Source organism: Nicotiana tomentosiformis, chromosome 3 (assembly GCF_000390325.3).
Source record: "Nicotiana tomentosiformis chromosome 3, ASM39032v3, whole genome shotgun sequence".
Lineage (NCBI taxonomy): Eukaryota > Viridiplantae > Streptophyta > Magnoliopsida > Solanales > Solanaceae > Nicotiana > Nicotiana tomentosiformis.
Genome location: NC_090814.1, coordinates 63,365,590 through 63,385,133, shown reverse-complemented (window position 1 = coordinate 63,385,133; position 19,544 = coordinate 63,365,590). Strand labels below are relative to the sequence as shown.

General features: G+C 37.9%; 1 protein-coding gene across 1 annotated transcript; it reads left to right on the top strand.

Annotated features, from left to right (window-relative positions):
- Nucleotides 1-12,718: 12,718 nt before the first annotated feature.
- Nucleotides 12,719-18,161, top strand: LOC104121688 (inactive receptor-like serine/threonine-protein kinase At2g40270). The gene is made up of 9 exons (XM_009633738.4): nucleotides 12,719-13,440; nucleotides 13,586-13,721; nucleotides 14,314-14,385; nucleotides 14,507-14,650; nucleotides 14,730-14,870; nucleotides 15,385-15,842; nucleotides 16,085-16,275; nucleotides 16,363-16,495; nucleotides 17,401-18,161. The coding sequence occupies exons 1-9, from the start codon at nucleotides 13,335-13,337 to the stop codon at nucleotides 17,964-17,966; spliced, it is 1,947 nt and encodes a 648-aa protein (XP_009632033.1). The 5' UTR covers nucleotides 12,719-13,334; the 3' UTR covers nucleotides 17,967-18,161.
- The last annotated feature ends 1,383 nt before the right edge of the window (nucleotides 18,162-19,544 follow it).

Here is a 19,544-nt window from a genome sequence, read left to right as displayed (position 1 = left end):
TAAAGTGGAAACAACCAAGGAAATTGGGGAGGCAACAATCAAGGTGGTTGGAGTAACAATCAAGGCAACCAGGGGTTGGGTTTTCAAACACCCCAATATATCAACAGCCGAGCAACCCACCTCATTATCCTTCCCATGATTCAAGTTCTTCAAACAATGATATGGGACGTACTGAAAATATGTTCAAGCAAATGATGGAAAAAAATATCGATTCGGAGCCCAACTTGCCTCACACAACATATCAATCCGCAACCTAGAAATCCAAACGGGAAAAATCTCTCAAGCATTAAATTTTCATCCAAATGGGGCACTACCATGTGATACGGTGGTAAGCCCAAAGGGTAGTAATAATATTGGGCATGTTATGGTGTTTATCACAAGAAGTGGAATAGGCAGGAATGCACCCACCTCCAGTGGAAGGCGACCTGTTGATGATGACCAAGTGATGCAAGAAGAAGAGATCACAAATAATTTTGTTCAACGTAATGAGGAAGTTTGGATTGATATTTATGATAGTGTGGAAGAGACTCAAGAGGAGGTGAACCCGTCTAGGGAATATATTATTGACATACCGGAGCTGGTAGTGCAAAAGGCTAAGGCACCATTGCCTAAGCCTCCACCTCTATACCCTCAAAGACTTTCCAAGAAAAATGGTGAGAATCAATTCAAGAAGTTCATTCAAATGATCAAGAGTCTTTCAATCAATGTGCCATTGGTCGAAGCTTTGGAACAAATGCCCGGTTATGCAAAGTTTATGAAGGATCTTGTGACAAAGAAGTGGTCCATGAATTTTGATACCATCAAAGTCACTCATAAAGTGAGTGCAATTGTTCATTCAATGGCTCCTAAGTTGGTGGATCCCGGTACTTTCACGATTCCTTGTACAATTTGAAGTGCCGAGTTTGCTAAAGCTCTTTGTGATATTGGGGCAAGTATAAATTGGATGCCCTATTCGATTTTCAAGATTTTGGGAATTGGACAACCAAGACCGACCTATATGAGATTGTAAATGGCCGATTATACCGTGAAAAAGTCGTTGGGTGTGATTGAAGATGTTTTGGTTCCGGTTGATAAATTCATTCTTCCGGCAGATTTTGTCACTCTAGATTGTGAGGTTGATTATGAAGTGTAAATTATTCTTGGGAAACCTTTACTTGCTATGGGTAAGGCCCTTTGTGATGTTGAAGCCGGAGAACTCACTTTCCGAGTTAGTGATGAAAAAGTGATATTCCATGTGTGTAAGTCCATGTGGCAACCAAATAGCAATGAGGTGTGTTCTTTTATGGATTTGATGACCGGTGTCATTGTTGATGATACAAGTGATACAATCAATGTTGGTGATATATTGGAGGCCGTCTTGCTCAACTTTGATGATGACGAGATGGATGACTTCATGGAATATGTGAACTCTTTGCAAGGAATGGGGTCGTACAACTATGCACCCCGAAAATTGTCCTTGGATTTAGAAAATAGGAAGACTCCTCCTACAAAGCCTTTTATTGAAGCGTCACCTACCTTGGAGTTTAAGCCATTGCCTTCACATCTTCGGTATGAATTTCTTAGCCCTTGTTCTACTTTACCGATTATTCCTTCCTCTTGTTTGACTAATGTGCAGGTAGATTCCACATTAGCGGTGCTACAAAAGAGGAAGAAGGCTATTGGGTGGACCTTGGTAGATATTCGGGGTATAGGCCCCGCATTTTGCATGCATAAGATCAAGTTGGAGGATGGCGCTAAACCATCTATTGAACATCAAAGAAGACTCAATGAGGATATGCAAGAAGTTGTCAAGAAGGAGATTATCAAGTGGATGAATGCTAGGTTTTCTACCAAATCTCTGATAGTTCATGAACTTCTCTAGTTCAATGTGTCCAAAATAAGGGGGGCATGCTGGTGGTCACCAATGACAAGAATTAATTGATTCCTACAAGAACGGTGACCGGTTGGAGGGTGTGTATGGATTATCACAAGCTTAACAAAGTCACAAGGAGGGATTACTTTCCACTTCCTTTCTTAGATCAAATGCTCGATAGATTGGTTGGCCGTGCTTTATATTATTGTCTTGATGGGTACTCTGGCTACAATCAAATTCTCATTGCTCTAGAAGATCAAGATAAAACAATCTTTACATGTCCCTATGGTACTTTTGCTTTTAAGCGGATGCCATTTCGTTTGTGCAATGCACCGACGACTTTTCAAAGGTGTATGATGGCTATTTTTACGGACATGATAGAGGACTAACTTGAAGTTTTCATGGATGACTTCTCGGTGGTTGGGGATTCTTTTGATGATTATCTTGCAAATTTGGACATTGTGTTGGCTAGATGTGAAGAAATCAATTTGGTACTCAATTGGGAGAAATGCCATTTCATGGTTAAGGATGGTATTTTCCTTGGCCATAAAATCTCAAGGAATGGAATTGAAGTTGACAAGGCGAAGATTGAGGTGATTTCTAAGCTTCCATCCCCAACTTCGGTGAAGGGTGTGCGGAGTTTCTTAGGCCATGCGGGTTTTTACCAGCGCTTTATGAAAGATTTCTCTAAGGTGGTGAACCTGTTGTGCAAGCTTATTGAGAAGGATTCTAAGTTTAATTTCAATGATGATTGCATGAGAGCTTTTGAATTGTTGAAGCTCAAGTTGACAACTACTCCCATCATCACCGCTCCAAATTGGAGTATGCCTTTTGAACTCATGCGTGATGCAAGTAGCGTAGCGGTTGGGGATATTTTGGGGCAACGTATCAACAAGATTTTCCATCCGGTTTACTATGCTAGTAAGACCATGAATAGTGCCCAAGTCAACTATACTGTTACATATAAAGAGCTCCTTGCTATTGTATTTGCAATTGAGAAGTTTCGCCCGTATTTTATGGGTGCAAAAGTTATTATCCACATGGATCATACGGCGCTTCGTTATCTTATGAGCAAAAAGGACTCAAAATCTCGATTGATGAGATGGGTGCTCTTCTTACAAGAATTTGATATTGACATTCAAGATAGTAAAGGTAGTGAAATCCAAGTGGCGGATCACTTGTCTCATTTGGAGGAGGAGGGGAGGCCACATGATGGCCTTGAAATCAATGACGCCTTCCCCGATGAGCAACTTTTGGAAATTTTAATGAAAGAGGTGCCATGGTTCGCGCACTTAGCAAATTTCTTGTGTGTTGAATCATTTCGGATGAGTTCTCTTCAAACCAAAGGAAGAAACTCAAAAGAGATTGTCAAAATTGTTATTGGGATGACCCATACCTTTTCCGGATTTGTACGGATGGGGTGATTAGGAGATGTATACCGGAATAAGAGCAATGTGATATTCTTGGGGCTTTTCATTCTTCACCATATTGTGGTTATCATAGTGGAGCAAGAACGGCAACCAAAGTGCTTAGTTGTGGTTTCTATTGGCCCATTATTTACAAGGATGCTAGTGAGTTAGTGAAAAGATGTGATGAATGTCAACGGGCCAGTGGAATCTCAAAGAAAAAATGAAATGCCTCTCACAACCATTTTGGAGATTGAAATTTTTGATGTATGGGTCATTGACTTCATGGGCCCTTTTGTGAGTTCTTTTGGAAACACTTACATCTTGGTTGCAGAGGATTATGTGTCCAAATGGGTTGAGGCTGTTGTTTTACCCAACAATGAGGCGAGAAGTGTAGTGGCTTTCTTGAAGAAGAATATTTTTACAAGCTTTGGTACTCCACGTGTAATTATAAGCGATGGGGGGTCACACCTTTACAACAAGGCTTTTGACACTTTACTTAGCAAGTATGGTGTTACTCACAAAGTCACGACTCCCTATCACCCACAAGCTAGTGGGAAAGTGGAAGTCTCCAATCGGGAGATAAAAGGTATCTTGTCTAAAACGGTGAATGCTAATCGGACAGATTGGTCCAAGAAGCTTAATGACGCAATATGGGATTATAGGACGACTTACTAAACATCTATCAGAATGTCTCCATACTGGTTGGTGTTAGGAAAAGCTTGTCATCTTTTAGTGGAACTAGAGTACAAAGCAATGTGGGCTCTAAAGAAGCTGAATATTGATTGGGATGTAGCCGCTAATTTGAGGTTTACACATTTGAATGAATTGGATGAATTCCAGTACCATGCTTATGCGAGTTCGTTCTTGTACAAAGAAAATATGAAATATCTTCATGACAAATACATTTGGAACAAAGAGTTCAAGGAGGGCGATCTTGTATTGTTGTTTAACTCAAGGTCGAGAATGTTTCCCGGGAAGCTAAAATCTAAGTGGAGTGGTCCATTTGAAATTGTTGGTGTGACACCTTTTGGTGCATTAGACTTGAAGAACAAAAAAATGAAGTTTTTCGAGTCAATGGTCACCGGGTGAATCACTACTTGGGAAAAGTTGGAGATAGCCACGTGGTGGCGGTCATTCACTTTACTTCAGGGTATTTAACATCGTGTCGCTACGTTAAATCGGGCGCTTCTTGGGAGGCAACCCATGTTCTTTTTCTTTTTCTTTTGTATTTAGGTATTATTTGTGTTATAACTTGATTTGAAGTGTGCTACAGGGATGAATATGGCCTACAAAAAAGGTGGACAAAAATATGACTAAATATTCAAAATTGTGCGGACCACACTTTATTTGTGTTGGCCGCACATTTCTATGTACCACGGCAGAAGAGCATTATGTCAGCGCATTTCTCATGTGGACCGCACATTCAAAATATTGAAAAAGTGTCAAAATGCTAACTCTTAGAAGTTTGAGCTTGTCAGTGCATAGGCCAATTTGCGACTGCACATGAAATCTGCGATCGCACCTGAAAATGTATGAACTGCACATTGAGATCTGAGACTGTCAACCCAGGTGACAAAGTACGTACCGTATATGAAAATATGTGGCTGCACTCTCCTCTTTCTCCTTCTTAAATAGTTGATATAGATAGAGGAATATAACTCATTTACATTTTTTCCTTTCTGAAACATTGTTGCTTTGTTGATTTTCTTGAGAGATTTTTTTAATTGTTCTCACACACAACCACCTGTGATTATCCACCCATAGCACTCACTCTATCTGGTATTCTTCAATTTCATGTTATATTTTTGTGTTAGTTTGATTTTTAGATTTTAGTTCTTTTTAGACCATCTGTTATTAGAGTTTAACTATGTGTCCATGTGGGGTCGATCTGAACTGGGTTACCATAATACACTCTCTAATGGGTTTGGGTTAGTGAAAGTTCGTATTTTTACCATGTTGCCATGTCTATTTGTACAAGAAATTAAAAAAAACCTAAGTAGACAAAATATGACTGTGCATAACTTTTGAAATCTGTGGTTGCACTTGAATTTGTGTCGGCTACAGATTAGGAATTTTGGTAACTCAGTAAAGTAGGGACCTGCGGTCGTAAGTCAAAAATGTGCGGACCGTAGATTTCCCTCTGCAACTTCAGATCAGCCATATCACTATCTTCAGAGACTTCATTTTGAGAATCTGAAGTGCAGCCCCACTTGCAAATTGTTCAGACCGCACTTCCCTTCTGCGGCCGCACAACCAAATTCTACGGACCATAGTTCCTTTCTGTGGCCGCACATAAGTAATGTGCGGACCGTAGAGCCCTTTACCTGCAGACCTGTGTTATAATCATAACCCCACTGTGTCCAATTGTTCCTTCCTTGCCTACATAAGTCCTGAATGTGTTGAATAATGAACTGCAACTAACAATCTTCTTTGTTGTGATACAAACAATGGTTCGATCGAGAGGCCGAGGCGATACTGCAAAGGGAAGGGGTGAATTTTCTTAGGGTCGAGGTTGAGGTACCTTGCCCCGTGGCCAGCCTAAGACCATCAGAAAGAAAACCACAGCGGGCAGAGGGAGAGGTCCTCTCCGAGTCTAGTTCCTTTGTCCCATCTAGGGAAGTGTCAGAGGGCAACTCAACCTCTGTTCATGAAGAGCAGACAACCATAAAGTTGATACTACATGGGAGATACCAGCTCAGGGATAAGGCTTCTTCATCTCATAGCACCTCCGAAGGGTCGGAGAGTTCTAGCCAAGCCTCTAAGTCATCAGTTACACCAGTCACAGAAACACAGAATATACAGGAGATCCTTGATGATGGTAGAGGGGGAGAAAGTACAACCACATGTATGGTGAGATCAAAGAAGAATGAGGCCTGGGAGGATATGTTTATCAGCTTGGACACCTTCACTGATTTTTATATGTGGTCGCCAGTGAGGTCTTTGACTCTTGAGAGACAGTTCACATTGAAAGATTTGGAGAAATACAACCCGGTGATCTTGAGGTAGTTCAGAGCATGAAATGGTTGAATGTGGTTCACTAAGAGAGTTGAGGATGACAAGGAATACCTCATCTAAGAGTTATATGCTAATGTTTCTTACATAAAGAATGGGATGAATGTGACCAAAGTATGCAACCTCAAGGTGAGGTTTGATCAGCATACGCTAAACGCGTACTTGGGATTTGAGGATGTGGAGCCAAAGGAGTATCTGGAGAAATGTGCAATGAACGAGAAAGTACGGCCTTGGTTGGCTGAGATCTTAGCACCACTAGGGCCACCACCACCATGGATTACCACTGGGGTTCCCATTCAGCGGAACACATCGAGCTTCGAGGCGAAGGGGTGGCAGACCTTTATTTGTAGCAGGCTAGATCCAAGCTAGAATGAGACTCATCTTCCTATTTCTCGGGATGTTCTTGTGGCTTCCATCATAGTCGGTTACCCAATTAATGTGGGTGTCGTGATGTTCGCCAATATTTTCTTGATAGCATTGTAGGCTAGCTAGGTCTACCCTTATCCTAACACTATCATAGAGTACCTCACCAATGCAAAGGTAGAGCCGAGATCTTTTGGCACCAAGGTGAAGCCGAAGAAGCCTTTTGACTGGTATTCACTGATGGATGAGACCAACCCAAAGAAGATAATCTAGCCTTCTACCACCACAGGCCAGCCTGATAAGCCAATAGTGGTAGTTACTGAGACAACGGACCTTCCATCCACCTCTGCTGAGCCCTCTTCCAATGTCGGTGATATGCCTCCGCCATCATCCTCAGCTCCTATCATAGCACAGCCCCTGCTCCAACTTTAAGACTAGTGCCCATGCCCATCCATTATATACGCTGCGAGTCTTCAAGACATTGGCGAGGTTGAATGGAACAACAAGCATGTTATAAGTTCCACTGTGCAGAGATATGAGATGCAGGTGGTGATGATCACCCTGAGGTATGCGCTAGCGCCCTTGACAGGCACTCCAGAGTCTCAACAACTGGATGCAGACAACTACTTCAAAGTTGTCTGACTTATCTAATACTGTTGCAGCGCAGTCCACTACATAGGAACCACATGCCCCCTCTGACATTGATGAGACACTCAAGAAGATTCTAGACAACCAGAAGATGATCATGGACACCTTTGTGCAGCACGGGTCAGTTATTGAGGAGTTGGGAAAAGAAGTGAAGAATATGAGGAAATCCGAGAAAGGCAAGAAATCAATTGACAAATGCAGAAAGGAGGTAACGAGACTTGGTACAGCTAGGGACCTACCTTTTTATATGCTACTTGACCCGTACCAGTCCCTCCCAGATCCATCAGCACCATTTGTGCCGGTAGCACCAACTGGCCAGTGTGAGGAGTCAGACCTTGCTGCCAACACTACTGAGGCAGTGCGTGCGATGTTCACCACTCCCGCCATGCCTAAATTTGATGATGATGAGATACAGTTGGCTGATCCCGAGGGAGATGATATTGCTGAGGACACTGAAATGTCCAAGTATCCTTAGGGAGTTTTCTTCACCCTCTCTCCTTTCACTCTTATTTTGCTAAGCATTGAGGATAATGCTTATTTTTATTCGGGGATGTGGAGTTTATTTGATACAATGACATATTTTGGATATATTTGGACCGTAATAATTTGATGATTCTCTTTCTTATCTTATTTGTAGTTATCTATCTTTAGTAGTTATTGTTCATTAACTTCTTTATTTTTTCACTTTAGTTCTTGTTTTGTTAAGTAGCTTCTTTTTATGCTTTCGTAGATAATAAGCCTTTGGTGTTCTTAGCACTACGGTTCTTTGCAAAGATAGTTTTGTGTGAATCGGATGACTCGTACCAACGATGGATGTCATGACAACCTTCTTAAGGGAATGAGTCTTTTTTGTATTTAAGCAATAATAATAGTAGTAGTAATGAATAAAAAAGATCTAATAGAGTCATTCTCGAAAAAGAGTTAATCATGCTTCATTTGGTACCAACACACTTAACTCCATGCTTATGGTTAGAGATAAGGTTTTTGAAAGAAAATAGCTCAGTTAGTGACTTTGAGACTCTTAAGTTGACTTTGGCAATAATCAAGTGGTTTATTGGACCATTGTGATCTTTAAACTTGTGTGTGGTTGTTGTATACTCTCGACTCTATCCTTTTTTACAATCTAGTTGCGTGAGGGGTTAAATGAATTGTTTCTAGTCCAAGTATCTGTGCGAATGGTCTAGACCTTGCCCCGAATGTGCTTCGAGGCCAAATACTAAGTGTTGCTTAGTTTAAGAAATTATTGTAGGCTTTCCTTGGTCGTTTGAGCTTTCCATGGCCAACCAATGTCGTTATCCCTAATCAACCCGCTTTGAGGCTCTAGCCTTTCTCATTTGATAACCATGTTGTAAACTGTTACCCGTTTTGTCGAGAGTGGTACTCGAACTTTCCTTAACACTCTTGTGAAATAAGTGACTTAAAGCATAAGTTTGGGGGAGATAAGGAATTTGAAAAAGGTATCAAGGCCAAGAAAAGAGAAAAGAAATGATCTCTATGAAAATAGAAGGCAAGAAAAGAAAAAGAACAAAAAGAAAAATGCAAAAAATAGAATAAATGGAAGGGTTGATGAATTCAAAAAGAGGTAATGATCTCTATCAATAGCATCAAAGGTAAAAAAATAATGAAATGAATAAGAAAGAGTGATGTCAAGTCTCTTTAGCCCCCAATAAAAAGAAAATGCCTCTAAGAATTGATAATTGTAAGCCGGGAAATAAAAATATGGAGTACTTAAGGAAAGGTATAACCACTTACTCATATGGTATCCTACCCTAATCCAAAAGCTTTCATTACAACCCGAAAGAAATCCTACTTGATTTCGAATCGAGTGAGCTTACATTAGTGGTGATCTATATGAGGGACAAACCTATAGTACTTGAAGCCGTACTTGTCTTAAGATTGAGTGCTAACTTTTTAAGTGAGCTTGGCAAATGAAAGTTAGATCATGAAGAGTTTGGAGTCCACCATGACCTACATAATAGAACAAGAGTCCTTGATGAGTAAAGTGAATTCTTGAAGCTCAAATATCACTTTAGAACTATATGTGCATGAATATTTGACTAATCACCTTATTGATAATGCATGAGTAGTGTGGGTAATTGTTGGTCCCAACTGATGTATGAATGGCTCATCATTGACTCCCTAAAATGACCTTTAACTTTGAGGAGGTGTGAACTAATCTATTTGCTTGAGGATAAGCAAAGACTTATGTTTGGGGGAGTTGATAAGTGTGGATTTTGACCACTAATTAATACATTTTTACTTTTGTTTTAGTCTGAAAGTATTAATTTATGTTCCCAAAATTAATGAAAGTGTACAAATTACAGAAATATTAGAAATTTGGGCTCTTACGAAGAAATCTAACTCAAAAAGGAGTATTCCGACTCACAAGGCGAGAAGGGGCGCATCACACAAGAAGTGCGGTCTGCATAAGCAAGTGCGGACTGCATAATTCCCTCTGCGGCCGCATAACTGGTGAAGAAGCCCAACAGACTTTAAGCAGAAGTGCGGACCGCACATGAATTGTGCGGCCGCAAAACACGATCCGCACTGACAAGAATTCGAAAAGTTCAGAGAGTGTGCAAATAACCAAGACTTGAAGCCTTGCCTGAAGTGCGGACCAAATTGTGCGGTTGTAGAATCCAGTTCCTTGCAAGACCAAGGAATGTGCATACCGCACATGGAATTGTGCGGCCGCAGAACCTCCCGAGGGGCATTTTTGTCAGCAAATTTTGGGCCACTATAAATAGATGGGAATCACATTTTTAGGTCAACTTTTGAAGTTTAAGACCTATAGTCATTGTAATTTCCATTTTAGGAAATTTGTGATCATTTTGGGATAAAAACATCATAGTTTATTATTTTAATCTTATATTATAAGTTTAATTAGTATTTCTTCTTTATTTTTTTCATTTTCTACTATGAGTAACTAAACTCTTACTAGGGTTGTGACCCAACCCTAGTGTGTAAACCTTATGGATATTTAATTTAATATTTGTTTATGATTGAGTGTTGATTATTTAGCCATGTTTATCTTTAATTTTAGAATTAATGGTTGCAAATATTGATTCATGCCTTTTTGACTTGGTCTTTACTTGAGAAAGATGGACCAAGTCTAGAAAAACTTAGCTAACAAGAAATTGGGCTAATTAAGATTTTCATTAGCTTAATTAAAGGGTTTGAACTAGAGATAGAAAAAATCTGACTTGAGCTCATATCATTTATTTAGTTTGATACGTATTTGGGCTTGAGAAAGTCAAATTGGGTAAAATCACTATATGACCGAGATGTATTGAGTGGGTAACTTATAGTTGATAGCTATAATACACTCCGATCAATAATACAAGTGTTATCGTACTTAACCCATCGGGCAAGGTGAAGGTCACATCCCTAGGCTTTTTAACCATTTGGTAAAAACAACAAAAACAATCACTCACTTTCTAGTTTCTTCTTATTAGTTTATAATTGTTAGTGATAATTTAGAAGTAGAAAACAAAATCCTTTGATTGGAAGCACAATTTGGTTATTTCATTTGCTCTCATCAAATGTATACCCTAACACCCATATTAAACTTCCTGTGGAAATCGACCCCGACTCTTGTTGGGTACTACTCTTCCAACGACCGTTTTCACTCACTATTGAGTGTCGATTGGACATGGATCAATCATATTCTCTCATATTACACTAGCTCGCACTTTTTCACCGCTCACTATCATCACGTCAAAACTCCGTTATCTCTAATCCCGCTTTTAAACCCGCCATATTGATCTCTCACATACCTTAGGAGTGACGTTGTTCAACAATCACCTAAATATGTATACTTTATCAAGAAACACATAATGAATAGGCACAATCAATCGATGGCCATTCAATCAACTGAAATAAAAACGTTATTGAATAAGTAGATAAATTCAAATATTAAATTATATTAAAATATAACAACAATTCATCCTCCAAGAGGTTCCATCAAAACTCTAGATAATAAATTAGCTACTCATAATAGTATGTAAAACTACAATATTAAAAGTCATAACCAACAATAAAAAATAGGAAGAAGAAAGGAAAAACTCGTGGTTGAATCTTCCTCCTTGCTCCTAGCGTATTCTTGTCTCCTTGGGTGTTGTCTTACCCTAAAGTAGTGTCTCTCTCCTCAAAAGGATATTTTATGATGTATTTATATCAATTAGGGTTGATGTGGGACGTCCTTGATCTCTCCTCATTCGCAAAGGGCACGCTGAGTCGCGTGCTAGAATTGGTGCAACGCGCGACTTTTAGTAGTCTCCCAGTTATTTCTTCTTCTTCTTTGTTCTTTCGCGTGTCAGGTCTAGTGCCAACCTCCATACTTCGTTGTTTTTTTGTTTATTTCCTAAACCATTTCGCGCCTATCTTCATGCAATGCACCAATTGTGACACGCTCCAACTCTTGCCTCTCAATTTCTTTTTGCATCAGATCATCCGATTGTTTCACCAACTTCCATCCAAACTCATTCCTACACATAATAAACATGTAATGAGCATATTTTATGTTTATAAACATGTAATATCCCACAATTCACATACAAAACAATATGCAAACATACTCAAAACAATGCACTTTTCATCGTTTATCAGTTTTTATTACTTGTTGACTGTAAACGTTTCTATAATCACAAAGGCCAACGAAAAAAATTAATATTTTATTATTTTTAAACTTAATATATAAAATATATTTTTTTATATAGAATTATTTAGTACGGTTAGATTTTTTTCGGTTTATTTTTGTAAAATTAAAAGCTTACTCTAATTATCGGTACGGTTATAAATTTATATAAACCTACAATTTTATTAAAATAAATCTTATAATCGATTTGGTACGGCTCGGTCGATTTAATCGACTTTTAAAGATCCATTGACACATATACTTGCGGATATTATCAGTTGAATAGGTCTTTTCTTAGGTTGGGGGTGGGGGCCTTAGTAAACTCCATAGGCAACTTTCAGATCTACTTGTTTAATTAGATTTACAGACCTTCCTCGATTGTTTGTATCAACTAACTTAACTAATGAAAGTGAGCTTTTACTTACCTTATACATTTCCTCAACTGCTTATCCACATATAGCAAAATTTGGGATTAAAAAGAAGAACATTTATTTAGTAGAATTCAGATGTCCAAATCTTTATCTGCTGCTTACTCATTCTCCTAACATGTTAAATCAGAACCCAACAAATAAAATTATAAAATATATTAATGTCACATTTCCCAGATAAAACCATTAGGTTGTGCATCCCTCACCCCCCCCCCCCCTCCAAACACACCCCAAAATAAAAAATAAAAAAAGAAAAAGAAAAGTCAGGAACGTACGCTAGGCTACCAAATGGTACTAATAGAAATGGGGCCCACCGGAATTTTCCAAGTAAGCTCCTTGTTCCTATTGATGACTTGTCCTCGAATCCATGGCTTTTACTCAGTCACAGTTTTATGAATCATTCCATTTCTCAACCATTTTCTACGTCACACATTTTTTGTGAATCTTTCTTCCCTGAAAACCAAAACAGTCGACTTTCTGAAAGTTTAGAGTAGAAGAAGAAGTAGGCTACTAGTATTGAAAAGTCTGCATTTTTGTTGTCACCTGAAAACACCCTTTTCGAAACTCGAGCGTAAACCCCACGTTTTACACAGTAAACCCAACTCTTTCTCTTTCTATTCATGAGCAAGACAATTCCATTTTACTACTTGTGGGGTTAACACAGTGGAATTTCGCTTGTTTTTTAAGTCAATAAAGAGTTTCCAGTTTTTGGTTGTATGTTTGTTTTGTACGCGTTTGTCAAACAAACTCGTTTTCTTGTCTTAATCTATTCATTCATTCCTTATCTCTTTGTCTATTTTCTCTCTCCGTCCAACGGATTTTATTTACTGTGTTTATTAAATTTCTGGGTTTTTGGTTTTTGATGAGTTTAAGTTTAAAGTTGGTGGCTTTTACGGAGTCAACTTGGCTTGTGAATTTGACTGTTTTTGTGCTTTAAGGGTTGATCTCAGTAGTTTTGGTAAAAGAAGAAATTTTGGGTTTGTGAAATGAATGGGTACTGGAAATTCAGTAAGCATGGTTTGTTGGTTTTTGCTCTCTTCTTGTGTTTTGTGAATCAGAAATTGAGTTTCTGTTGGTCCCTCAACGATGAAGGTATGAGCTTTTCTTTGATTATTTACTATTTTTAGATTTATTTTATTGGAGAGTGGCAGTTAAAAAGTTGTGATTTAGCTTCAAGATTGAGTCTTTACTTCTTTTGGGCTTCGTATTAAATGAATGTTATAACTTGTTCTTTCAGGTTTGGCACTGCTGAGATTTAGGGAGAGAGTGGAGAATGACCCATTTGGGGCTTTGTCGAATTGGAAAGACAATGAAATGGAAAATCCGTGTTCTTGGTTTGGAGTTGGGTGCTTTAATGGAAATGTTGTGGCTCTGTAAGTTACTTAAATTGGCTGCAATTGTGGGATTCCTTTGTTTTAACCTAAAATTGTATGATGCCTTTCTATTGGTATTTGTTTCTGCATAAATCCTCTTATAAGAATTTTGGCACCAATTTTTATCAAAGCATTTTTATAAGATTTTTGTATATAGAGTAGCTAAGTACCATTCAATTTGATTTTTGTTACTCAATAGCTTGAGAGGCTAAGCACAATCTTATGCTTTACAATGATCAAGATAATTACTTAGGCTCGACAATGGATGTATATAAAGTCTAAATTCAATAGTGTTCTTGATTCTATATTTCTAGGAATTAACATAGCACTCAAATTCTATAAAAGGTGCAATTATATCATAGTTAGAATATATTCATCCCTAGCTAACACTAGAAACACATTTAACTACGTCCATTTTCATGAATGCATTGGATTTCATGCACAAAGTCTCCATTTATTATCATGTTGTATATAATTTTCAAGACAGAATAAGTAGTATACGTGTCTAACTTGAATAGGCTACTGTAAAAATAGCCATGATATTGATGTTCCTTCGGGTTTAACTAATCTGTGTTTTTTAAACTACTCACAGGGACTTGAAAGATCTCCATCTCTGTGGTACTCTAGCTCCTGATCTCGCGAGCTTGGTTCACTTGAGCATTATGTATGTGCATATTTAGCCAGATGATATTTTCGTTGGTCTAGTTGCTGTCATTATGAATCCTAAATTTAAGTCTTTTTTGCTTAACAAGATAATTGACAACTCACTGGAGACTTCTTTGCAGAATTTTACGTAACAACTCCTTTTCTGGGGTCATACCCGACGAGATTGCAAAGCTAAAAAAATTGGAGATTCTGGACCTTGGATATAATAACTTTAGTCAGCCGCTGCCTTCTGACCTTTGCAATAATCCCTCTCTAGAAATCCTGTGAGTTCAAACAGACGTGGTGTCATTTTTTTTAATTCACCTCCTTGTTCCCTTACTCACAGAGTTACACGTAATGCAGTTTATTAGACAACAATGAGCTGTTTATCAACGTATTTCCTGGAACCGATAGTCTTCAAATGGTCCCAGATGTTCAAGCAAATAACAATCACTTTTCCAGAGCCCAACCTATGTCACGTACCAATGGAAGATTGATATTAAGGTATGCATCTTTCAATCAATTGAAAATGTATATTTTTTTAGAGTAATCCTAGAAACTTAAGTATTTAACATAGTAATAGTAAAATGACTTGAATGATTAGGAGATTCCATTATTGGAATGCATATTCGTGAAATAAGTCTACATGTGTAGCAATTCATTGCTTGTTCTTTTGACCCCCCTGAAATCTTTGCAAAGAAGTTTACAAGTCCTATCGATTTTCCTTGTCTTCTAATTGTCTTGAGTTTTCTTTTGGTTGGCCTTCACATTGAACATCTCTAATTTCCCCTTAATACCCTGATAGCTAATTGTTAAGAACATTTCAATTCATGTTTTCATAAACAATGTTCTATATTTTTACCGATATTTCTGAAGAGATAAACTGGTAAATTTTTCTTTTTTTTTTCTTGGGATAATTCACCTCATTTTCAATCGGGCCTTGCTCTAACTTCTTTATAGGTATATACTTCTTTGGTAGCAACATATGTAGTTATAATGAAATTTAAATTATGTGCAGGAGTACAACAGCATTTGGAGATGTAGCTGGAAGAAAATTACTACAAGTGTCGTCTTTTTCTCTCCTGAATAACTTCCGGAAGCAATTTCAGCCAGCTCCTCCTAAAGTTGGGGTTAAGAACAATGCGCCTTCATCCTCCCCATCTCCAGCTCCGAGTCCTTCTCTTTCCCCGTCTCCTACACCGTCAATTACTGCAAAACCTCACCTGGCTCCTTCACCAACATCCTCTTCTTCTTCTTCTCCATCTTCACTCCCCAGTCCTGCAAAGAACCCAAGTGGACTTGAAAATTCCAGACGAAGTCATCGTCGAGTTTTAATATTGTCTGCAGCTATAGGAGGTCCCATTCTACTGTTCGTATTGATAACTGGCGCAATCTTCTTTCGAAGCAACAAAATAGCTGTTGTAAAACCTTGGGCCACTGGTTTGAGTGGTCAGTTACAGAGAGCATTTGTTACTGGTAATTTTCTATCTATCCATCAATGAATAGTATATCTATTGTAGAACCAAAATGGTTCTCGTAAGAATCAGATCCATATCTATATGGACATATGAACTTGCTATAAGATTCTTTTTTAATTGATAATAATCTTTGACCTTTTCCCTTTTTTTCTCTTTGATATCTCAAAACTTTTGTTCATCAATATGAGAAATACTCTAAAGATAGATAGCTGAGTTTTATCATTCTTATTATGTAAACAGGTGTGCCAAAGCTGAAGAGATCAGAGCTTGAAGCAGCCTGTGAAGATTTCAGCAACGTAATCGGTTCCTCATCTGTTTGCACACTATATAAAGGCACATTATCTAGTGGAGTTGAGATAGCTGTGATCTCTCGTACAGTGGAATCTGCTAAGGATTGGTCAAAAGATATGGAAGCCCAATTCAGGAAAAAGGTGTTTTAGGTCTTCCAGTTGGATTTTTACATCTCATTTCTTTCAATTTATTGAGTTTCTAAATGTTTTTCTCCCTGCTTTTACCAGATTGATACAATGTCCAAAGTCAATCACAAGAACTTTGTCAGCCTTCTCGGTTATTGTGAAGAAGAGGAGCCATTTACCAGAATGATGGTTTTTGAGTATGCTCCTAATGGGACACTCTTTGAATATCTGCATAGTAAGTTTCTTATTCTCATGGTGTAGCTTTTGTGATCTACTCAATACTGTTACCCAATTCTTCTCATCTCTTGATTGAAATGTTTAGGCAATACATTTATATAGTGGATAAAAACTTACTCGCACCCGGTGTTTACACAAACCATTTAATTTACCATTGCTAAGTTATAAATTGATGTTACAATGTGTGTTACGGAGTAAAAAACTTTGCTTAAGTGATAACAGTGTATGTGAAAACACACTTATGTATTCATTGGGTGGTGTAAATACCGGGTGGGTAAATTTTCTTTTCACACCTAGCATATTGTGTCTGTGGATGTCTTTGGTCTCATGTCGAGAATTCTTATCTGTAATTGGAGAAGAAACCATTTTCGCATTAGCCTCATAAGATGTTCGACTATTGTACTTCAAATGCTCTTGCTTATTAACTCGAAAAATCATTGATTCCTAGCAGAATGTTCACACATGTACAAGTCATCTTTGGTATTCACTTTATCTACTCTCTTTACAATGCAAGTCTAGCTTTCCATATGATAAACAGCAATCGTTTGATGTGATTGAAATATCTCATGTTTGCGCTAGATGTTTCTTGTGCCAATGTGACGAATATCCACTCTTAGATGTAACTGAAATATCTACTGCTTATACCTTTTTTTAACAATTGCGACAGACTGACAATTAAAACGGGAGTGTGGAGTGAAAGGAAAGAACTGATCAAAGTCTTTGGTGAATTAGCATGAAAAAACATTAATTTATTTGGTTTCTGTGTAATTAGAGCTCCTACGCTCTTGAACGTATTTGTGAATATTTTTCTGCCTCTACAATGACTACATTTAAACTGGTTTTCCCTGTCTTATGTACGCCATTACTATCAACAAGATTTCTAATTCTGGAGTTTTTTTGCAGTAAGGGAAGCTGAACACTTGGACTGGGGAATGCGAATGAGGATAGCAATGGGCATGACATACTGCCTTGAGCACATGCACAATTTATCGCCATCGTTACCCCATAAAAACTTGACCTCCTCCACCGTGTACCTCACAGAGGACTATGCAGCCAAAATATCGGATTTTGGGTTCTGGAACGAGACAGCTGCAGCTGAAACGGGGTTGAGTCCAGAAAGTAATGTTTACAGCTTTGGTGTCATTTTATTTGAGATGATGACCGGTAGGCTGCCTTACTCGGCAAACAGCGGCTCTCTTGACGACTGGGCAGCAGACTATCTAAGAGAAGGACAAACCCTGAGGGAAATGGTGGATCCAACTTTAAATTCTTTCCAAGAGGAACAGCTAGAGAGGATAGCTGATGTGATTAAAATGTGTGTACATCCTGAGCCAAGACAACGACCGACGATGAGAGAGGTTTCGGGCAGATTGAGAGAGATAACAGGTATAGGACCAGATGGGGCAATCCCAAGACTCTCTCCTCTATGGTGGGCTGAGCTTGAGATTATATCAACAGAGGCTTGTTAATATGCATAGCCACCATAAAATTGCCTTTAGATGGTTAATCAATATAGAAGCTGTAAATACAAAGTTGGAAAACCTTTTTCCATTCTTTTTCTTTTTCTTCTTCTTTTGGGTGGATCAGAAAAGCAGATGGAGAAGTGTTTGTTTGTGTACAAAAAGGAAAATTAATTTTTACGCGTCAAGATTTGCTTTCTTGAAGGCTTGGGAGCAATTCTATTTCTTATCAACAGACCAAATAGCAGCTTTGACGAAATGAACAAACAGAAGAACCTATATGAAATCCCTCACAATAATAAGTAAGGGCATCACGCTAGCCAATTTGAACTGAATGTTGTATGTTTCACTTCTTTGTTTTCTCAATTCTTTTTCAAGTCTTATTTTGTATATTTTTTAAACAACAAAATGAGAAAAACAACACACATATACATGAATAGTAGAATCACTTGGAAGCTTTTTAGTTCTAGTAAACAGAAATCCATATCCAACTTTATGCCATTGAAATAACAGTCAATTTCGAATAGTTACGGTAACAAAATCACCTCGAGTCAATTATGCAGGTGTTAAACCAATTGAACTTGTCCTTGAAAAAGAGAAAGAATTGGCACGGGAGAAGATCACGGGTGAGCCTAGTTTGGGCAAACTCGAAATCCGAACTTTTTGGATTTTGGATTGGAGTTCGGATTTTATTTTTAAAAATTTTGGATTTTGGATTTGGACTTCGAAATTTCGAATATCCGAAAATTCAAAATATTTGTACCTTATATTTAGCCTTACCAGTGAGACATTAGCTCATTACGGCATTACCCATATACATACCTAATACTAATAAGTTCAAATCTCCAATAGTGTCATGCCCATTAAACATTAGCATGTATATTCAATACAAATTACTAACTCCAATATGGGATTCTCTATTAAATCAAATATAATATAGGGTTTTCTTTTCTTTCATGTTTCACTCGCACAGCCACACCATACGTGTGTTTGTAAACACTAAAGAGTCAAGGCCGAAGTTGACTAAAGATTGAATTTTGAGGTCACCTTTCCTAGTTAATCTTTTAATTTATAATAGTATAATTTGAATCAGTGTGATCTATTGCATATTCGAGACCTTTTTTCTTGAAGAGGCATTATAGAGAGTCGAGAAGATATCAAAAACTAAAGCATCTTTTGATTACCATCTTTCTACTTCGTTTAAATGATTATTTTTATGTCTGAGTGTTTTCTATAAGCTCAACATATAGGCTTAAAAGTCAGAACCGAAAATCCGAAAAATCCAATCTGATTAATCCGAAACAGAACTTAAATAATCTGATCCAATCCGAAATTATTTGTATTGGATTTGGATTATAATTTCTTCAATCTGAAAACCAAAAATCCAAACCGCAATTTCATATTCAATCCGAACTGCCCGAACGCCCATCCCTAGAGAAGATTACTTAACAAATTGGTAACTTGTCATGAATCATGATAATACAGTAAGTGGAGGTACGTGCAAGCTAGCCTGGATACTACCGTTATATATATATATATATATATATATATATATATATATATACTGTTTTTAATACTCTGCTTTAC

Coding starts and splice junctions, on each gene's coding strand:
- LOC104121688 (XM_009633738.4), top strand. CDS start 13,335: ATGAATGGGTACTGGAAATTCAGTAAGCATGGTTTGTTGGTTTTTGCT. Junction 15,843..16,084: donor ACAGAGAGCATTTGTTACTG/GTAATTTTCTAT, acceptor TTATGTAAACAG/GTGTGCCAAAGCTGAAGAGA. Junction 16,276..16,362: donor AAGCCCAATTCAGGAAAAAG/GTGTTTTAGGTC, acceptor TGCTTTTACCAG/ATTGATACAATGTCCAAAGT.